The 21,724-nt window shown below is 49.3% G+C and overlaps 1 protein-coding gene across 11 annotated transcripts in view; it reads right to left on the bottom strand.

Annotated features, from left to right (window-relative positions):
- CACNA1B (calcium voltage-gated channel subunit alpha1 B) overlaps nucleotides 1-21,724 on the bottom strand; it is a 248,526-nt gene that overhangs the window by 14,592 nt on the left and 212,210 nt on the right. For 8 of the 11 annotated variants that reach the window (XM_055350333.2, XM_063696940.1, XM_055350335.2 and 5 more), the window contains 3 exons: nucleotides 15,692-15,819; nucleotides 9,397-9,493; nucleotides 6,398-6,506 (listed from right to left, as the gene is read on the bottom strand). In XM_055350333.2, coding sequence (XP_055206308.2) covers nucleotides 6,398-6,506; nucleotides 9,397-9,493; nucleotides 15,692-15,819 — 334 coding nt within the window. Of the gene's footprint in view, nucleotides 1-6,397; nucleotides 6,507-9,396; nucleotides 9,494-11,003; nucleotides 11,101-15,691; nucleotides 15,820-21,724 lie in introns of those variants that run through there. The other 3 variants (XR_008668315.2, XM_055350334.2, XM_055350342.2) reach the window with 3 other exon arrangements.

The raw sequence follows: 21,724 nt of genomic DNA, 5'->3' as shown, positions 1-21,724 counted from the left end.
CAGGGCTGCGGCTGTGGACAGGACGGCCATCAAAGTCTCCCAAGGAGGCCTGTGTGCCCTGAAGGTAAAAGGAGCCCCCGAGTACACTGGCCCTGCTGTGTCACCCAAAGGGCCAGGGAGGCCTCGGGGCAGGGTGGATGGAGGGGGTGGGCAGGAGGGTTAGGGAAGGCAGTGGAGGGTTTTGAGCAGAGGAATAAAATAATTGGATTCACCTTTCTTAAACATCAGGTTTATTAAGGTACAATTCACATGCAGTGAGAGTCACCCTTTTTCATTTTCTATGAACTTTGGTAAATTCATACACCCATGTACCTAGCACCACCGTCAAGGTATGCAACAGCTACATCACTCCCAAATTCCTCTGTGCCCCCTTGAGTCAACCCCTAGTCCTATTGGCAGCCTCTGCCACCACTGATGTTTTGGGTCCCTATAGTTTTGCTCCAGAATGTCACGCCAATGGCATCATACAGCACACTGGCCTTTGAATCTGGCTTCTTTCACACAGTGTGGTGCATGTGAGAGTCATACACGTTGCCGCACGCAACGGTAGCGTGTTTCCTTTTACTCCTGAGTATTCTTTAATTGTATGAATGCACCATTTGTTTATCCATTGCCAAGTGATGGACATATGAGTTGTTTACAGTTTGGGGCAATTTTGAATAAAGCTGTAAACATTTGCACGTAGATTGTGTGGATGTATGTTTTCATTTCCTAAGTGCAATGGCTGGACCATAGAAGTAACTGCAAACTGTCTAAGGGGCTGCACCATTTTCTTTTCCCACCGGGAACATGTAGAATTCCAGTTGCTCTGCCCTCTCGGCACTAAGTATTGTCATTCTGAAAAGCATTTTGGCAACTACAGTAGACTGGAGTGTAATCTCGTTGTGGTTTTTTTTTTTTTTTAATTCTGGATTTGTCTAATGATTAATGACATCAAGCATTTTTGCATGTGTTTGTTTGCCTTCCATATATCTTCTTTGATGACATTTCTGTTCAAATCTTTTGTCTGTTTTGGTTGGGTTATTTTCTTAGGGAGTTGTGACAGTTCTTCATATATTAGGAATACTAATCCTATAGCAGATATGTGTTTAGCAAATATGTTCTCCAATTTTAGGCTTGTCTTTTCATTCTGGTTTTTTGTTTTGTTTTGAGACAGGGTCTCAATCTGTTGCCCAGGCTGGAGTGCAGTAGTATGATCACAGCTCACTGGAACCTCGAACACCTGGGCTCAAGCAATCCTTCCGCCATAGCCTCCTGAGTAGCTGGGACCACAGGCATGCACCACCATGCCCAGCTGATTTTTTAAAATTATTTTTTGTAGAGACAGAGCCTCACTTTGTTGTCCAGGCTGGTCTTGAACTCCTGGATTCCAGCAATCTTCCCACCTTTTCTCTCAAAGTTAATCAAAGCTGGGATTGCAGGTACAAGCCACTGCACTTGGCCTCATTTTTAAAAATATCTTTTGTGGCAGGGCACAGTGGCTCACGCCTGTAATTCCAGCACTATGGGAGGCCAAGGCGAGTGGATCATTTGAGGTCAGGAGTTCAAGACCAGCCTGGCCAACATGGTGAAACCCCGTCTCTACTAAAAATACAAAAATTAGTTGTGTGTGTTGAAATGTGCCTGTAATCCCAGCTACTTGGGAGGCTGAGGCAGGGGAATCGTTTGAACCCAGGAGGCAGAGGCTGCAGTGAGCTGAGATTGCACCACTGCACTGCAGCCTGGGCAACAGAGCAAGACTCTGTCTCAAATATATATATATATATATATGTATATATATCATATAGCAAAAGTTTTGCTGTAGTTCAATTTATCGATTTTTTCCATTTGAGATGGAATCTTGGTCTGTTACCAAGGCTGAAGTACACTGGCACTATCTTGGCTCGCTGCAACCTCCGACTCCCAGGTTCAAGCAATTTTCCTGCCTCAGCCTCCCAGGGACTACAGGTGCACACCAGCAGGCCCAGCTTTTTTAGTAGGCACGGGTTTCACCATGTTGGCCAGGTTGGTCTCAAACTCGTGACCTCAGGTGATCCACCTGCTTTGGCCTCCCAAAGTGTTGGAATTACAGGCGTGAGCCACCAACGCCTGGCCTTGTGTTTTCTATACAGTTTTCATAATTTTAGATTTTACATTTCTGTCTACAATCCATTTCAAGTTATTTTTTGTACAGGGTAAAAGGTATGTGCTATGGATCAAGCTGTCCCCAACTCCAGTCCACATGTAGAAGCCCTAAGCCCCAGATGTGACTGTATTTGGTGACAGGGCCTGTAAGGAGGTGATCAGTTCAAGGAGTTCCTGTGGGGCCCTGATCCACAGAATCAGTGGTCTCATAGGAGACACCTGGAAATCCACTTGCTCTTTTTCTCTCCCTGCACACACAGAGGAAAGTCTGTTTGAGGACACAGCAGGACCATGGCTGTTTATCAGCCAAGAGAAGAGGCCTAAGAGTGACACCCACCTCACTAGCACAAACTCTTGGACTTCTGGCTCCCAGAACTGTGAGAAATACATTTCTTTTGTCTAAGCTGCGGCATTTTCTTGTGGCAGCCCGAGCAAGCTAAAACGGCATGTTAAGAATGTTTCTCTTTTTGTATAGGATTGTCTAAATTTCTCCAGCATCATTTGTAGAAAAGATGATCTTTTCTCCATTAATTGCCTTTCCAAGTTTGTTAAAAATCAATTGACCGTATAAGTGAGTCTATGATACATGATTGATGAAGCTTTCCTTAATTCCTACTTTATGTAAAATTTTAAAAATCATGAATGGATGTTGAATTTTGTCAAATGCTTTTTCTGTATCTATTGAGATAATCATATCCTTTTCCTTCTTTGATACAGTAAACTGGATTTTCAAACACTGAACCTAACTTATCCTTGGGTAAACTCCACTTGTGTCATCATATATTATCTTTTAAAATATATTCAGTTTGGCTGGGTGCGGTGGCTCACGCCTGTAATCCCAGCACTTTGGGAGGAGGCTGAGACGGGCGGATCACGAGGTCAGGAGATGGAGACCACCCTGGCTAACACGGTGAAACCCTGTCTCTACTAAAAATACAAAAAAGTTAGCCAGGCGTGGTGGCGTGCACCTGTAGTCCCAGCTACTCAGGAGGCTGAGGCAGGAGAATGGCGTGAACCCAGGAGGCAGAGCTTGTAGTGAGCTGAGATCGCGCCACTGCACTCCAGCCTGGGCAACAGAGTGCGACTCTGTCTCAAAAAAAAAAAAAAAAATTCAGTTTGCTGAAAGATTATGTTGAAGATTTAAAAAAATCTATGTTTGTAAGGGATATTCGTCTGCAGTTTTCTTTTCTGGTCATGTCTTTGTCTAGTTTTGGTATCAGAGCAAAGCTGGCCTCTGAAAATAAAATAAGTTGGAAAATATTCCCTTTTTCCACTTTTTGGAAGAGTCTATACAGAATTGGCATTATTTCTTCCTTAAACAGTTGGTAGACTTCAATAAAGAAGCCATTTGGACTTGGGATTGTCTTTCTTGGAAGGTTTTCCACTCTAAACTTAATTTATTTAATATATATGGTATTATGAAGCTTTTGCTTTTTTTTTTTTTTTTTTTTTTTTGAGATGGGGTTTCACTCTGTTGCCCAGGCTATAGTGCAGTGGCACCGTCACAGCTCATTCCTCCTACCTCAGCCTCCCCAAGCAGCTGGGAGCACAGGCGTTCACCACCACATTCAGCTAATTTTTTAATATTTTGTAGAGCCAGGGGCTCCCTGTGTTGCCCGGACTGGTCTCAAACTCCTGAGCTCAAGTGATCCTCCTCCCTCAACCTCAAAAACTGCTGGGATTACAGGCATAAGCCAGGGCACCTGGCCTGGTTATCTTTTTTTTTTTTTTTTTTTTTGTCCTCTGGTGTTGAAACTGAAGGTTATCTATTCTTTTTTTTTTTTTTTTGAGACAGTCTCGCTCTGTCAGCCAGACTGGAGTGCAGTGGCGCAATCTCGGCTCACTGCAAGCTCTGCCTCCTGGGTTCACGCCATTCTCCTGCCTCAGCCTCCCGAGTAGCTGGGACTACAGGCGCCCGCCACCACGCCCGGCTAATTTTTTGTATTTTTAGTAGAGACGGTGTTTCACTGTGTTAGCCAGGATGGTCTCCGTCTCCTGACCTCGTGATCGGCCTGCCTCAGCCTCCCAAAGTGCTGGGATTACAGGCGTGAGCCACCGGGGGCGCCTGGCCTTTTTTTTTTTTTAGAGATGGGGTCTCGCTATGTCGCCCAGGCTGGAGTGTAGTGGCACGATCTTGGCTCACTGCAACTTCCTCCTCCCAGGTTCAAGCGATTCTCTTACCTCAGCCTCCCGTGTAGCCGAGACTACAGGCACACATTGCCACACCTGGCTAATTTTTTGTATTTTAGTAGAGACGGGGTTTCACTGTGTTGTCCAGGCTGGTCTTGAACTTCTGAGCTCAGGCAATCTGCCTGCCTTGGCCTCCCAAAGTGCTAGGACTACAGACGTGAGCCACTGCACCCGGCCATTAGTCTTTTTTTTTAACCTGATCACTCTGGCTGTTGTGTTGAAGGCAGACAGAAGGGGCCAAGGGCAGAAGTGGACGAATTAGAAGCTGCCGCAGCAACAGCTGAGAGCCAGAGGAGGCGGCAATGGGGGAAGGGAGAGGAGTGGCCACATTTTGGATATATTTTAAAGACAGAGTCAAGAAAATATGAAAGAGAAGGCATGAATCAGAAATGGGATAAGGAAGGAGGAGAAAAGGATGATCCTCAGCCTGTGCAACACAGCGAACCCCCATCTCTAAAAAATATACAAAAACTAGTAGGGAGGAGTGGTGCCTGCAATCCCAGCACTTTGGGAGGCCGAGGCAGGAGGATCACTTGAGCCTGGGAGGTGGAGGCTGCAGTGAGCCGTGACTGCACCACTGCACTCCAGCCTGGGTGACACAGTGAGACCCTGTCATAAATAAATAAATAAGTAAATAAATAAATAAGATGACTTCTAAGGTTTCGGCTTAAGCATTGACTGAGATAAGGAAGGCTGTGGGGGAAATTTGAAGTTCAGGAGAGAAGTCAGGGCTAAAAATACAAAATTGGATTAATGTTATTTAAAGCCATGGGAATAGGTGAGATGATAAAGGAGTGAGTGTAGAGAGAACACTCCATGGCACAAAGGCACACCCAAAGTTTGTGGGATCAGAGAAACAGATAAAAAAGGTTCAAAGAGAAGACAATGCAAATGGAGAAATGGCCACGGACAGCCCATGAGCTGGGGATGTGCCTCAGCCTTTGAGTCGAGCAACGTGGAGGCCTGGAGACCCCAAGGGCAGCTCTGGTGAAGCTGGGAAGAGCCCCCAGCATGTGGGAAAGGGAAATCAGAGACAACCTGTCAAGAGCAGGGCATTAGAAAGGAGAGAATAGGGAAGTCGACAGAGGGGAAGATAACTTTTTTGGTTGTTTTCGAGACGGAGTCTTGCTCTGTCACCAGGCTGGAGTGCCGTGGTACAATCTCAGCTCACTGCAACCTCCGCCTCCCAGGTTCAAGCCTGCCTCAGCCTCCTGAATAGCTAGGAATACAGGCACGTGCCACCACCACGCCCACCTAATTTTTGTATTTTTAGTAGAGACGGGGTTTCACCATGTTGGCCAGGATGGTGTCCATCTCCTGACCTCGTGATCCGCCCACCTTGGCCTCCCAAAGTGCTGGGATTACAGGCGTGAGCCACCGCGCCCCGCGGAGAACTTTTTAAAGATGGAGGAAATAGTCGGGTGTTTATATGCTGACACAAATAATCCAGTAGAGAGAAAAGCTGGCAGGGCAAGAAACAGTATGGCATTGCCACTATGGCATCCTTGGGGAGACGTAAGTGGGGCTTGGTGCACAAAGCAGGAGATGGGGCAGACGCAGGGGGGCAGGGGTGGGGCAGGGCCCTCTGGGGCTGTAATCTCCTCTGTGGTGGGGAAGGTGGACGTGGGGAAGAACACACTACAGGCTCCTTCTCTCCTTGCTTTGGCATCGCTCTGTGGTTCTGTCCATCAGATCAGGGAAAGACCGGATGGGCTCACTATGGGAGGGGGCCAAGGGCATGCAGGCTCGTCCCAGGGAGGGCGCTGGCTGTGGTGAGGCTTGACCAGGCTGTGTCCTGGTTCCACCACCCGCTGGCTCTGAATTACCTGGGCAATTTATGAAATCTCACCATGCCTCAGTTTCCTTACCTGAAAATGGGATCACTGCAGTGCTAATGTGCAGACGGTTACCAGGTGAAAAAGCCAGTGCCCCAGGGTGGGCATCCTCTGCAGCTGTCCTCAGACCCCTCCAGACACAGCTGACCCCTCACCCTCCTCCCTGCATGTCCTCCTGGGGCTGACACTGAGGGCGGAGGTGCACATCCCTGGGTCCAGGGCCCTCCTTCCGAGGCTGCCTTGCTCACCTGGGGCCAGCTTGATCTCCAGTGCCGTCCGGATGAGGGCCATCAGCGTGGACGTGAAGTGAACAGTCATGTCCTCGTTGGAGATGGGCATGTTCATGCGAACCAGGCGCTAGGGACAAGCAGGGCCGGTCAGGGCCAGGCCTGCTGGGGTCACCCCCCCACCCCAAGACTATGCAATGATGGGGTCCCTGAAGGCTGGGCTGGGCATCCCAGTGGTGGTGCCTGCAGGTGCCTAGGCCTGAGTGAAGTGGGGCAGGTGGGAGTTTTGCCAGCATTCACACTCTCCCCTGGACTCCCTGCCCCGCAAATCTAGCTGAGGACCCTCCTGGCTGCAGAAAAGTAGAACTCCAGGTAAAGACTGGAGCCTTGATCCCTCTGAAAGCACAGCCACCTCCTCACCCTGAGGTACCCCTGCCTGTGGATGAATGTAGGAGTGTAGCCTTGGCTGGGGAGGAGGAGCAGCAGCCACAGACAGAAGGGGTCCCTGTGCTCATTGCTCTGCCCACCCCCATCTTCTCCTCCCACCACCTCGATCATCTGGACAAGGAGTAGGTGGTCCAGGGTGCCTCTCTGGGGCCCAGCTCCCAGTGGGGGCCCCTACAGGTGACATCCTGGTTTTAGCTCAGGTCCAGTGAGGCTTCTGCCTCTCACCACCCAGCATGAGGCCTGGGAGAGATGCTTGATGTCACTAAAAGGCAGAGCCCATCTCTGCGCAAGGCAGCTCCTGCTGCTGGAAGGACAGGAACAGATGGGACTGCCCAGGGCCGCAGGCTGAGGCTGCTACACTTCAGAGTGGGCTGGGGCAGTGTCCTGCAGCTCTGCTCCATCTCCCTCTCAGGTGGACAGCCTGTTGCCAGTTTTCAGGGACAGAACAGCTGGAGACGAGCTCGTGTCTGTACCACAGTCCTCTGGCCCCAGCCAGTGCTGCCCAGAGACCCAGGCTCTAAGAACTGAAGAGGCCTCAAGGAGGAAATGCATCTCAAGTGTGCCTGGAATATTTTGAGCGTGGGGAGCAAGGAGCTGGCTAAGTGGAGCCCCAGCAGCACTGTCCAGCTAGAGACAGGAGCTCCCCGCCAGGGTCTGCCTGTCCTTGCCCAAGCCTGCAACCTGTGGCAGGGCAGCCCCTTCTCTAGGGAGGGCCATACAGCCCTGCCCCTAGCATCATGGCCCCAAATCCAGAGTCCTCAGCCTAACAGCTAGTGGGGTGTGGATGCAAGCCGGGCTGGAGACATGAGCCTGACTCTGGCCCCGAATGCTGGCAAAGCCCCACTTGCCACGTCCAGTCCTAGTCCCAGGGCTTTGCACAGCATGTGTGTGCAGCACAACAGGAGTAAATGGCTTCCCAGAGAATGGCATCCCTGCAGACCAGCATGAATGGCGGTGTGAGAGGCCAAGGAATTCCTCTCCCAGAGGGCAGGCGTTGAGGGGCGTTGGGGATAGCAGTGAGGGCAGAGCAGGCAGGTGATTTCCAAGAAGGAAGAGCTCCGCCCAGGGCACTGGAGGGCTGCCCTTCCCAGGGGTGCCATCAGCCCACTCCAGGCCCCAAAGGGCCAAGAATCTCAGGAAGAAGCCAAGAGGCAAGGCCAGGGCAAACAAACAGGTGTCTCTGCCCTGGGCCCTCCAAGGTGCAGTGCTCTGGGCACCTCCTGGACCCTCCTCAGCTCATCTGGCCCTTCTGCCCCCACCCTGAGGCCTCCCTTGGTCTCTCCATGCCCAGAACCTTGGAGTCAGCCAGCACAGCTGGGTGGGGCTCCAAAGGCTGCTCCGTCATGGCCCTGCCTGCTCGCCCCGGCGCCAAGTGTGGACAGAGCTCTCCTTCTTGGGGACAAAGCTACAGCCTTGCATGCAGAACCCCCAGGCAGGCACAATGCAGGGGCAGGGCAGGGGCTGAGGATGGCTTGGAGGAGCCACTTGGCTCCCACAGGCTGCACTGAGTCGGGTGACAAAGACCTAGAGTCAGGGCACAGAGACAGTGTGGACAACAGCTGTCCACAGCACCAGAGATGAAAGCTCTGGCAGGAAGCTTCCTCAGACAGACTTAGGAAAGTCTTCCTCAGGGAGGATCAGGAAAGCTCTAGGCACGTGCTGGCTGAACCACAGGCCATTTGCCGGAGAGCAGTGGGGGCCTCAGGAGGGCTCGAGTAGGTGGGTGGGTGCTGGGGGAACGAAGGTGCTTACACATGGAGGGTATGAGGTGGGACTGGGGACAGCTAGGCAGATGGAACAGTTTTAGGGCTGGGCCATGTGACCTGCTTGCCTACCCAGGAGGGAGGCCTGGAGGCATCCCTCGATTTACCCCCTTCTTGGCAACTCAGCATCCCATGACTCCTGGGCCCCGAGGCCATCCCCATCCTCCAGCAGCCCTCTGAGGCCCCAGGAATAATAGCAAGATGCCTCTCCCCAGCACCCCTTTCCTTCTCAATGCCACAGTGCCTCTTCCCCACCATGGAGCCTAGAAAGTCCCTGGAGACTGCAGCCTGGGCCCAGGGAGCCTCTGCACTTGCTGAGCTGGGGAGGGGGTTGTACAGAAGCACCAGAGGCCCTGCAGGCCCCACCTGCCCCCAGGGCCAGACCCAGAGGGCTGGACAGCTCCATCCATACCAGGGGCTTAGGGCTTTGTTCTGAGCCCAGAACAAAAACAATCTCTGTCAAACAAGTGGTCTGTCCCCTCATTCCTAGGAAAGGAAGGGAGGGAGAAAAGGCAGGGAGGAGGGTCTAGTTCTGTCTTCCTGAGCCTCCAGGGGGCTCTCAAAGGGGGCAGCTCAGGTTGTGGGGACAAGAGGCCAGTGAGACATCATGGTGGCCACATCCCTCTGTCTGGGAAGGAAGCTGGGATGGGGCTGAAGAGAAAGACACAGTGAGGCGGCCGGGGGCGCACAGCAGAGCGGCAGACAGACAGCCGGGCACCCTGAAAGGGAGAGGAGCTGGGAGAGCCAGCAAGCACCCCTCAGCAAGCACACACAGCCTCCTGGGGGGCGGGTTGCAGGGTCAGGGTCTACCTTGTAAGCAACTCGAGCAGGGCATTTCTTCCCCAGCCCCAGAGGCGGGGACATGTGTTTCAGCATCTCAAACATGTCATTGTAACTGATGCGCCCACTGGAAACCCGTCCCAGCGAGGCCAGGGCACAGTGGGGTGGTCCACAGGAGGAGCGGCAGCAGGAGGGGAGCGGGGAGGGGAGCGGGGTGGGGGGCAGGGAGGAAGCAGACAAGAAAACAGAGCCAGTTAATCAAAGTGTCGGATTCAAAGCCCAAAATCAAAATAAGTAAAATGAGGGATTTCTCTGCTTGGCTTGACCCCCTCCTGGCCCCCACCCCCGAGCCTCACCTCCTCACTCCAGCCCCACGCGGGGCAGTGGGCGGGGGTGGCGTCTGAGCTAATGAACATGGAGGGGTGAGGAAGGGCTGCATCGGGGCGGCTTTGGGTTGATAATTTCTGATTTTACTCTTTTAAAAATCACAGTGAATGCCAATCAGAAAAGAGCTGGTCCACCCTGCCAGAAGAGCTGGCAGGCAGGGTCAGGTGGCAGATGAGGCAGTGGCTGAGAACCACGGCAGAGACATCAGCTTTCCTCACGGTCAGATTTGCTTCCAAGTGAGGCTAGAGGCTAAAAAGGTGGAGAAGATCTGAAACAAACCAGAAAACTAAAGAGGGAGCCCTGAAGCTGTATAGCCAAAACCTAACCTTGGGGCAAGTTGTGCTTCAAGCCCAGAGACGCCCGAGGCCAGCCCAGGGCAGGGCTGCTGCTGGGGCTCAGGGCTGGGTGGGAAATGGGAGACTGCGGGAGGGGGGAGGAGCTGGCAGGACATGGCCTGGGGCCACCTTGCACCAGCTCTGACAGCAAAGGGGCAGGTTGCAGGATCTAGGAACCTAAAGGCTCCGATGACAGAGTCTTCCCAAGTAGAGAGGCCACGAGGCCTGGGGCCTACCTCCAACCCTGGGACACCTGCCTGTGGGCTTGCGGTCCTAGAGACACAGCCAGATTCAGGTGGCCCAGGAGAGAAAGGGGACAGCCTCTTCCTGGCAGATGGATCTGCCCTGGGGCCTTGCCCTCCTCCCACGGTTCCAGACCACAGGCTCCTTGGCTGAGCTGAGCGCATCACTCCAGAGGCAAAGCAGGACGGCTTGTCTTTGGCCCCCACTCTGCCTCTGCCCTTTCCTCCCCCAGGGACTGGAGAGCCACTGGGTTACTGGGCTCTTCCGACCCAGAGGACGGCTGCTCCTGGGAGGCCTGTGCCCGTGCTCCCTTCCTCTGGGGCCCTCGGCCTTTGGCCTGACCATCAGCTCACTCTCGAGAGCTCGGAGGAAAAACCGGGCAAGTCGGCTGCTTCCTTGATGCAGGAGGGACCTAGCCCCCATCTCCCACCCAGCTAGCTGATCCCAGCCAGAAAGCTTTCTGTGCACTCTCAAAAGGCTGCCTGTCCCCAGCCAGCTAGAAGGGTCAGGGGAGATTAGACAGGGAACCAAAGCGTCCAGGAGGCTGGAGTGCGGGGCAGGACAGGAGGAAAGAAAGGTGAGGCGTCGTCATTCCCAAACCAGGCAGGGAGTGTGTGCTGTGTGCGTTTCGGGCAGGGAAGTATGTTGGATGGAGGCTCTGAAGTTGCAAACCTTGTAGGCCAACCTACGAGGGCAGTTCTTCCCTAAGCCAACGGGTGGCGCAATACAACGCAACAAACTGTACATATCCTTATAATGAATCCGGCAACTGGAAAGGAAATGTCACAGGTTATGGCAACAAAGGCAGGATGGAGCCCGACCCTCCCGCCCGCCCAGCCTGTGATGGGAAGACCGACCTCGCGCAGGCGTGGCGGCGGAGGTGAGGGGTGCACTGGACAGGTGGCACCTCGCTGGGGTACTGGGGCTTGGAGCTCCCCGGGAGGTGTGGCAACCCCAGCGAAATTTCCGGAGCCCGATGTGTGCAGGAGCCGCTCCACACAGAACACTGCCCTGCCCCTCCCTCTCGGTCAGCTCTTCCTCTCACTCCCTGAGTGACGATGCTCCCTGGGCCTCCCAGGTCAGCCAAACCCTCTGACGCCTGGCTTTCTCACCACCACAGCAAGGCAGGTCTGCTTCTCTATCACAGCAACCTCAGAGGCCCATACCCATTTGCCTCCTGACTGACCCTGTCTCCCTGAACACTCTGTGTCCTCCCCTGGAAGCCCTGGTCCAGCTAAGGACCTCCTCTCATCGTAGGCTGGCGTCCTTGGATCACCACCAATGCTCCTCTCTCCTACAGTGTAGCCCCCTCGGTCCAATCAGCTCCAAATCATGTTGAATTTCCTTCTGTAAAAGGGAAGAAACAGGAAGCCCCACCTCGGCCTCACCAAAGATGTTTGCTAAGGTTGTTGCAGCCAAGGGACCACCACGGGGGGCTGGACACACGTGAGACCTCCCACCCTCCCCAACTGTCCCTGCCCATCAAGCCCAGGTGAAAAGTGTGGGCCTGACACCATCACTCCTCGATTCAAGGACCGTACCCACTGTCTATGAAGCAAAATCAAAGCGACTTGTTTAACCAATTTCAATGCCTTTCTCAAACGGTCTCAGCCTTCCTTGCAGCCCCTCTGCAATGCACTCTCCTCTCCAGCCTGACAGAAGCCACCTGGCCTCCCTCTCCCCTCTGCCCCACCTCCCATCCCCAGCTCAATCCATCCTATTTCTCTAGTGCTCAGTCCTTCCTATTCCTTTAAGTTCAGCTCAAATGGCACCTCCTGTCATTCTTCAGGCCGGACATGGCCTCTCCTTCCTCAGAAATGCCCTGGCCTTGAGCTACAGTCACCATGTGGTCTCACTGCCAAGCCTGGCTGGGTGTTCTGACAGCATGTGCCTGTTTCACCTTTGGGCCCCTGCCCCAGCACATGGCAGATGCCCAGGAGATGTTATTAGACAGATGGGCAGACACAGAAATGAGCAGCCGGATTGCTGCAAGAAGTGTGACTGCAATTCTCCTCTCAAGTCGCCAGGCTTCACACCACAGGGTTGAAGCAACAACAATAGGAAGGCTGGGAAAAGCACCAGGGTGAACAGTTTCGTGCCTTCAGAATCCACCCACAAGAGGCACGTGCATACCACAGGCACATGTACACCACAGACATGTGCACACCCACAGGCACGTGCACACCCACAGGCACACATGCACACCCACAGGCACACACATGCACACCCACAGGCACACACATGCACACCCACACAGGCACGTGCGCACCACAGGCACGAGTACACCAAAGACACGTGCACACCCACAGGCACACCCACGCACACAAAGACATGTGCACACCACAGACACACGCACACACAGGCACATGCGCACCACAGACACACACGCACACACAGGCACATGCGCACCACGGGCACACACACACAAAGGCACATGCACACACAGGCACATGCACACACAGGCACGTGCACACCACAGACACGTGCACACCACAGGCACACACAGGCATGTGCACATCCACAGGCACACACGCACACATGGGCATATGCACACACACAGGTGCACATGCCATTCATACATCCACATACAACCACACAAGCATGCACGCACATTCAGTTCACTTGCACACATATACACACAGGCACACATATATACAATCATGTGCACACACAAACGTCAACATGCACACACATGCGTGCCTTGTGCATGCACATGTGCACAAAACACACATGTAGACATCTGTGTGCATGCATGCACAACACACATGTACACATGCACAGAGTGCGCATGTGGTCACACTGTGCAAACACGCACACAACACAGCCATGTACATGCACACATGTCCTGTTTGTGCACACATGCACAGTCACACGTGCACACACAACTCAGGAAATCTCATAAAATTTTGTTGTTGTTTCAAAGTTTCAAAGAATGAGGAGCCATAGAGTGGTCCCCTGGGAAATGACTACATCACTGCGTTTGTCACAGAGGCTACCAAAAAGGCTCAAGGTGCCCTGTGCTCTGCTCAGGATGCAGGATCTAGGCCCAATCTGCTCAGCTGCCTCTGCTGGGCCCCTCGGCCTGTCCTGGCCATCTTGGGCTATGTAGGGTGAGCCCAGGCTGCTCGTGGGGGCAGAATCATGTGTTGCTGACAGGTCACGTCTGTGCTATCTCAAGGCCCACAGGTTTTGTGTGTTATTTTGTGCGTGCTATCTCTGGGGTGAGGCCTGTATTCTGTTGTTTACTCTTCAGTAAACACTTCTCACATCCCCGACTGCCTATGTCTTCTAAGGACCCCTGCTCTGAGACTCTGGCTTTGGTATGGTACCACTGTGCATGGTAACCAAGCTGCCATCTGGCCCAAGTCCACTTCCCGTTCTTCCTGCCTCTGCTCTTGCCGGCGGCTGACTGTGGAAGGCCCGGGCGTAGCTCATAAAGATTGGGGAATGTTGTCTTCCTCTCACAGGCCTTTGCTGATCTGCCTTTGCCCTTTAGTACTAACTACGTGCTATAAAGTATCTCTGTTTTCTGCAACACAGTCTCCTCTAGAAAAAATACACCCAGAAAAAGCAGCGACTCTCTGAACCACACAGTCAGGGTGACCTGCCTAGAATTCACCTAAATCCTGCCTCGGCTGGAGTCTCTCCTGCCCTTTGCCTAACAAGGTCTAGGTCTTCAATGTGGTCAGTCTCCCCCAAGTCGACTGGGCTTACTTGACCACAGGTCCTGTATGAATGTGCCTGAGCCTGTCCCTCCCAGCATGAAGTAAGTATCACAGGGCAAACATATTGCTGCATCGGACATGACAGGGTTCTCGCAAGCCACGGAAATTGTCATATACACTGTGAAACACAGACAATCTCTACGTCTGTTTTGCACTGCATAAAAACTGTATATTTCCCACTCAAATGAAAAACATCCACAGAGATGCTGTGGGCCTGGAAGAGCCTGGACAGGAGAGACCCCATCCCAGGGCCCCCGATGCTGCCAGTGGCTCTGGACCTTGTCCAGACTGGGAAGGGCCCGTGCAGCACCTTCTGGATCCTCACTAGGAAGGTGGGGGTGCTCCGGGGAGGCTGAGTGGAAAGGAGGGTGGGGAAGTCTAGTCGGGCTCCCAGGCCTTTTGTGTCTGTGGAGGGCTCCCTCTGCTGAGCTGCAGTTTAAGCAAAACCAGGCAGAGCTCTGTGGGCAGTAGGACCTCACCATGAGGGGTCTGACCACGTCCTGCCGGCCCTCCCCCAGCAAGGGCACTGGGGGCAGAGGAGTGCGAGGGGGCCTGGGCAGGCTGAGGAGCTCAGAGAGAGAAGGCAGGCCTCGGTGGCACCCACGGCTCCCTCATCCCCCTAGGGCACGGGGAGTGGTGGATGTCTACGCACTCACTGAGAGCTGCTCATCCACGATCATTTCCTGGGCACACACTGTGAGTGAGGTGCTAGCAGGCCTAGCGGCCTTGCAGGGAGCAGCCCACAGTAGACACTGCTTGAGTGAGCGAGCGAGCAAGTAAATGAGGAACGAGTGATGGAAGGAATGGACAAACAGAAAGATGGAGAAGCCATGCTGCCTGACCTGTCTTCCTTCCCGAATGAGCTCTCAGCCCTGCTGAGATGCCATGCTGTACGGGATCCTGATCTCAAAGAGCTTCACCTTCTGACCCAAACCATGCCCTTCATGCGACTCCTCTTCTGTCTGGAAAGGCACCACCCCTCGCCTTTGAAACAAGTAACCCTTTCCCACCATGGCAGATGATAGACAAGGGTCTTAAACACACTACAGCCTTCCTGGTAGCTCATCTGTCAAAAAAGTTCACCAAGCACCCACACTATATGCAGCCTGGGCTGGGGACACAGAGGTGCATGTTGGCCCCTGTCCCCAAAAGAAAGAGCAGAGGGAGACTCCTGAGCCCCTTAGGGAGAATGTCCTAAAACCGTACATCGAGTTTCACAAGGACGCTATGGCTGTGCTGTCTCCACACACCGTCCCACAAGCCCTCCATGAGCCCTCACATGACAGGCCTTGAAAGAAGACAGTAAATTTCAGCAGAAGACCTGAGTCTCACAAGCCCCTTGAAAACCTTCCATGACTCCTGGTACCTCCCAAGGAACTGAACTCAAGGTCTCAAAAGACCCTTATCACTTTATGCAGTCCAGGCCACTGCGCAAAGGCACACGAGACGGAAAAGGGAGGCGCTGCTCAGAGGGGACACCACTGCTGCTCTACACGAAACAGGACAGATCCCTAGGCCCCAAACCAAAACCTGAGGGGGTGCTCACTTGAAACATGTCTGAAGCCACCAGGCCCATCCCAAGATCTATGGGTATGGACCACCCCCAAGGACCACAGAGCACCAGGGCTCACTTACCACGCAGCCGGGTCGTATTCAGCCCAGACCCGGATGAACTCATCCAAGTGGTGAGGACCTAGGATGGAAGAGTCCCGCGTAAGGTACTCAAAATTGTCCATGATCACAGCCACAAAGAGGTTCAACATCTGCAGGACAGGAAGGAGAACAGGTAACGTAGAGGGACCTCAGCCTGCCCTCCCCGCCGCCCCCCACCACTCTCCAGTGTGTGTGAAGCTCTCAGGATAGCAGGGGTCACTCTGATTTGACCAGCACATGCCCGATCTGCTCTCCCCATGGGACTTCCAAGACCTCCTGCCTTCACGGGGTTCTGGAATCTACATGCTAGTGTCCTGCCCTATTTCAGGCCCCGGAGTTTCCTGTCCATGACCCTCCCTTCCTCTCTGTGATCACATTGTCTTTCCCTCTCAGACTGGCCTTCCATGAAATCAGTGACTTGCAGTTAACAGTTTGGACTCTACGGGCCAACAGTTTGGGTTCTTATTTTAAAATTAAGTTTAAAGTCACACAACATACAATTACCCATTTTAAAATGTACAGTTCAGGGGCATTTAGTGTATTCACAATATTGTGCAACCATCTCTCTCGTTTCAAAACTTTTTTCGTCGTTCCCGAAGAATACCTCATACACATTGGGTAATCACCACCCCAATCCCCGCCCCCTCAACCCCCTGGCAACCACCAATCTCCTTTCTGTTTCTATGGCTTTGTCTATTCGGGAATTTCACATAAAGGAATCACACAATATGATTTGATGTCTGGCTTCTTTCACTTAGCTTAATGTTTTCAAGGTTCATCAATATCGTAGTATACATTAGTACTTCACTTCTTTTTACGGCTGAATAACATTCCAGTGGTAATACACCACATTCATTCATTCACTGATAGGCATTTGGGTTGTTTCTGCCTTTTGACTATTATGATTCATGTTGCCATAAACATTCATGTACAAGTTTCTATGCAGATATATCTTTTCATTTCTCTTAGGTATATATCTAGGAGTGAAATTACTGGGTCATATGGTAATTCTATGCTTCATTTTTTTTTAGGAACTGCCAAACTTCTTCCATAGCAGCTGGTGCATTTTACATTCCTACTGGCAACGTACAACAGTTCCTCCTTCTCCACATCCTTGTCGACACTTGTTATTTTCAATTTTTAGAAAAATTATTGTTATAGCTGTCATGGTGGATGTAAAGAGGTATCTCATTGTAGTTTTGATTTGCATTTCCTTGATGACCAAAGATGTTGAATATCTTTTCATGTGATTGTTTGCCATTTGTATATCTTTTTTAGAGAAATGCCTACTCTTATCCCCTGCCATTTAAAAAATTGAGCTGTTTGGTTTTTTGTTGTTGAGGTGTAGGAGTTCTTTATATATGCTGAATATTAACCCCTTATTAAATATGTGATTTGCAAGTATTTTGTTCTGTACATTGTATTTCCACATATTTGATAATGTCCTTTGATGTACAAAAGTTTTAAATTTTGATGTAGTCTAATTTATCTATTTTTTCTTTGGTTGCTTATGATTTTGGTGTCAAATCTAAGAATCCATCACAAATTCTGAGGTCCTGAAGATTTATCCTTTATGTATTCTTCTAATAGTTTCATAATTTTTGCTATTCTATTAGGTTTTTGATTGACTGAGATAATTTTGTATATTGAGTGAGGTAGAGGTCCAACCTCATTCTTTTGCATGTGGATATCCAGTTTTCTCCATATTATTTGTTGAAAAGATTATTCTCTCCCTCACTGAATTATCATGGAAAGAAAGACAATTCTTTCCCCCATTAGCACAACTGTCAAAAGTCAATTGAACACAGATATTTGAGTTTATTGCTGGACTTTCAATTCTATTTAATTGGCCTACGTGTCTATCTTTATGCCAGTACCACACTGTTTTGATTACTGTAGCTTTCTAGTACATTTTGAAATTGGGAAATGTGTTGCTGGAATTAGTTTGCTAGTATTTTTGTTGATGATCTTTGGATCAATATTCATAAGGGATATAAGTCTGCAGTTTTCTTTTCTTGTGGCATATTTGACCATGATATAAGGGTAATGCTGGCCTCACAGAATGTGTTAGGAAGTGTTTCCTCCTCTTGTATATTTGGGAGAAGTTTGAGTGTTCACTTTCTTTTTCTTCTTTTTTTTTTTTTTTACTGTAGTAAAGATACATAACAAAAAAATTTCCATTTTAACAATTTTTAAGTGTAGAGGTCAGTGGCATTAAGTATATTCACACTGTTGTGCAACCATGAATACCATCCATCTCCAAAACTTTCTTCGTATTCCCAAACTGAAACTCTGTATCCATGAAACAATAATTCCTCACCCATCCTCCCCTGGAAACCACCATTCTACTTACTGTCTCGATGAATTTGACTACTATAGGTAACTTATATAAGTGGAATCATACAGTGTCTGTCCTTTTGTGACTAGCTTATTTCACCTAACATAACGTCTTCAAGGTTTATTCACATTGTAGAATGTGTCAGAACTCTCTTCCTTTTTAAGGCTGAATAATTATAGTCCATTGAATGTTCATACATTGTTTACCCATTCATCTGTTGATGGAAACTGGGGTTCCTTTCTCCTTTTGGCTATTGTGAATAACACTGCTATGAGCATGTGTGGACATATATCTGTTGAAGTCCCTGATTTGATTTCTTTTGGGTCTATACCAAGAGTAGAATTACTGGATCATTCTGTAATTCACTTTTACTAATATTTTGAGGAACTATCATACTATTTTCCACACCACCATTTTACAGTCATACCCACCAGTGCACAAGGGTTGAAATTTCTCCACATTTTTGCCAATATTTATTAATTTAATTAATTTATTAATTTTTTTTTGAGATGGAGTCTTGCTCTGTCTCCCAGGCTGGAGTGCAGTGGCGTGATCTCAGGTCACTGCAGCCTCCACCTCCCAGGTTCAAGCGATTCTCTGCCTTAGCCTCCTGAGTAGCTGGGATTACAAGTGTATGAGACCACAGCCAGCTAATTTTTGTATTTTTAGTAGAGCCAGAATTTCACCATGTTGGCCAGGCTAGTCTCAAACTCCTGGCCTCAACTGATCTGCCTGCCTTGGACTCCCAAAGTGCTGGGATTACAGGCCTGAGCTACTGCACCTGGCCTATTTTCTTTTCTTTTCTGTCTTCTTCTTCTTCTTTTTTTTTTTTGAGACAGAGTCTCACTCTGTAGCCCAGGCATGATCTCGGCTCACTGCAACTTCCATCTCCTGGGTTCAAGCGATTCTCATGCCTCAGCCTCCTGAGTAGCTGGGATTAGACATGTACCACCAGGCCCAGCTAATTTTTGTATTTTTAGTAGAGACAGGGTTTTGCCATGTTGGCCAAGCTGGTCTTGAACTCCTGAACTTAGGTGATCTGTCTACCTCGGCCTCCAAAAGTGTTGAGATTATAGGTGTGAGCTACTGCACCCGGCCTATTCTCTTTTCTTTTTCTATCTTTTTTTCTTTAGTAATACCAATTCTACTGGGTGTGAAGTGGTATTTCACTGTGGTTTTGATTTGCATTTCCCTAATTATTAGTGATGTTGAATATTTTTTCATGTGCTTATTGGTCATTGTATTTGGAGAAATGGATATTAATCACTTGTCAGATGAATAGTTTGCAAATATTTTCTCTGATTCTGCAAGCTGTCTTGTCACTCTGTTGATTATTTCACTGGCTGTGCAGGAGCTTGTTGCAGGAAGTCAGGGACCCTGAACGGAGGGACCGGCTGAAGCCATGGCAGAAGAACATAAATTGTGAAGATTTCATGGACATTTGTTAGTTCCCCAAATTAATACTTTTATAATTTCTTATGCCTGTCTTTACTGCAATCTCTGAACATAAATTGTGAAGATTTCATGGACATGTATCACTTCCCCAATCAATACTCTTATAATTTCCTATGCCTGTCTTTACTTTAATCTCTTAATCCTGTCATCTTTGTAAGCTGAGGATGTATGTCACCTCAGGACCCTGTGATGATTGCGTTATCTGTACAAATTGTTAGTAAAACGTGTGTTTGAACGATATGAAATCTGGGCATCCTAAAAAAGAACAGGATAACAGCGATTTTCAGGGAACAAAGGAGATAACTATAAGGTCTGACTGCCTGCAGGGCCGGGCAGAACAGAGCCATATTTCTCTTCTTGCAGAAAGTGAATAGGAGAAATATTGCTGAATTCTTTTCCCAGCAAGGAATAACCCTGGGAAAGGAATGCATTCCCAGGGGTAGGCCTACGGACCGCTGCTCTGGGATTGTGTGCCTTATGTGGTTGAAGACCAGGGATGAAATACGCCCTGGTCTCCTGCAGTGCCCTCAGGCTTGCTGGGATTAGGAAACTTCAGCCTGGCAAATTCTAGTCAGACCGGTTGTCTGCTCTCGAACCAGGTTTCCTGTTAAGATGTTTATCAAGACAATGAGTGCCTAGTGGGACATGGAACCTCATCAGTAATTCTAATTTCGCCCTGGCCTTGTGATCTTGCTCTGCCTCTCTGCCCTTGTGATCTTTTATTGCCCTTTGAAGCATGTGCTCTTTGTGACTTACTCCCTGTTTGTACCCCTCTCCCCTTTTGAAATCCCTAATAAAAACTTGCTGGTTTTGCAGTTCAAGGGGCATCACAGAACCTACCAATAGGTGATGTCACCCCCGGAGGCCCAGCTGTAAAATTTCTCTCTTTTGTACTCTTTCTCTTTATTTCTCAGACCAGCCGACACTTAGGAAAAATAGAAAAGAACCTATGTTGAAATACTGGGGGCTGGTTCCCCCCATAGGAGCTATTTACTTATTTTTACTTATTCAGTTCCTTTTTTTAAATTCAATCCCTTTGCCCATTTCTTTCTTATAAATTTTTCTTTTGCCTTCATTATTTTTTTAATTGACATGCAATAATTGTATATATTTATGGGGTACAGTGTAATATTTTGATACATGTATACAAATGTGTAATGATCAAATCACAGTAATTAGCATATCCATCACCTCAAACACTTATTTCTGTGTTGGGAGCATTCAAAATTTGCTCTCCTATTTGAAAATATTTGAAATATTTGAAAATATTCAACAAACTGTTGTTAATTATAGTCACCCTACAGTGATACAGAAGACTCAAACTTATTTCACCTGTCTAGCTGTACTTTTGTATCTGTTCACCAACCTTTGGCTATCCCCCATCCTCCTAACCTTCCCTGCCTCTAGTAACCGCTATTCCACTCTCCACTTCTATGAGAGCAATTTTTTTTTAGCTTCCACATATGAGTGAGAACATGCAATATTTATCTTTCTGTGCCTGACTTACTTAACATAAGACCTCCAAGCTCATCCATGTTGCCACAAATGGCAGAATTTCATTCTTTTTATGGCTAAATAGTATTCCATTGTGTATAAGGAAAATATTTTAAAAATCCATTCATGTGTGGATGGACACTTAAGTTGATTCCATATCTTGGCTACTGTGAATAGTATGGCAATAAACATGAGAGCCCAGATATCTCTGACATAATTGATTTCCCTCCGTTTGGATACATACCCAGTAGTGGAATTGCTAGATCACACACAGTAGTTCTATTTTCAGTTTTTTGAGGAGGCTTCCTACCAAGAGTGTATAAGAGTTCTCCTTTCTCTCCATCCTCATGAGTATTTGTTATTTTTTTGTGTGTTTTTGATAACAGCCATTCTAACTGGGGTGAGATGGTATCTCACTGTGGTTTTGATTTGCATTTCCCTGATGATTAGAGATGTTGAGCACTTTTTCTTATACCAGCAGGCCATTTGTATGTCTTCTTTTGAGAGATGTCTATTCAGTTCATTTGCCCATTTATTCATCTGATTTTTTTTTTTTTTTTTTTTTTTTTGCTGATGGGTTGTTTGAGTTTCACCTTGTATATTTTGGATATTAATAGCTTGTCAGATAAATAGTTTGCAATATTTTCTCTGATTCTGCAAGTTGTCACTCTGTTGATTATTTCATTGGCTGTGCAGAAGCTTTTTACTGAAATGCAATCCCATTTGTC

Source organism: Gorilla gorilla, chromosome 13 (genome assembly GCF_029281585.2).
Source record: "Gorilla gorilla gorilla isolate KB3781 chromosome 13, NHGRI_mGorGor1-v2.1_pri, whole genome shotgun sequence".
Lineage (NCBI taxonomy): Eukaryota > Metazoa > Chordata > Mammalia > Primates > Hominidae > Gorilla > Gorilla gorilla.
The sequence above is the reverse complement of the archived record's forward strand: the minus strand, read 5'-3'. Positions and strand labels throughout refer to the sequence as shown.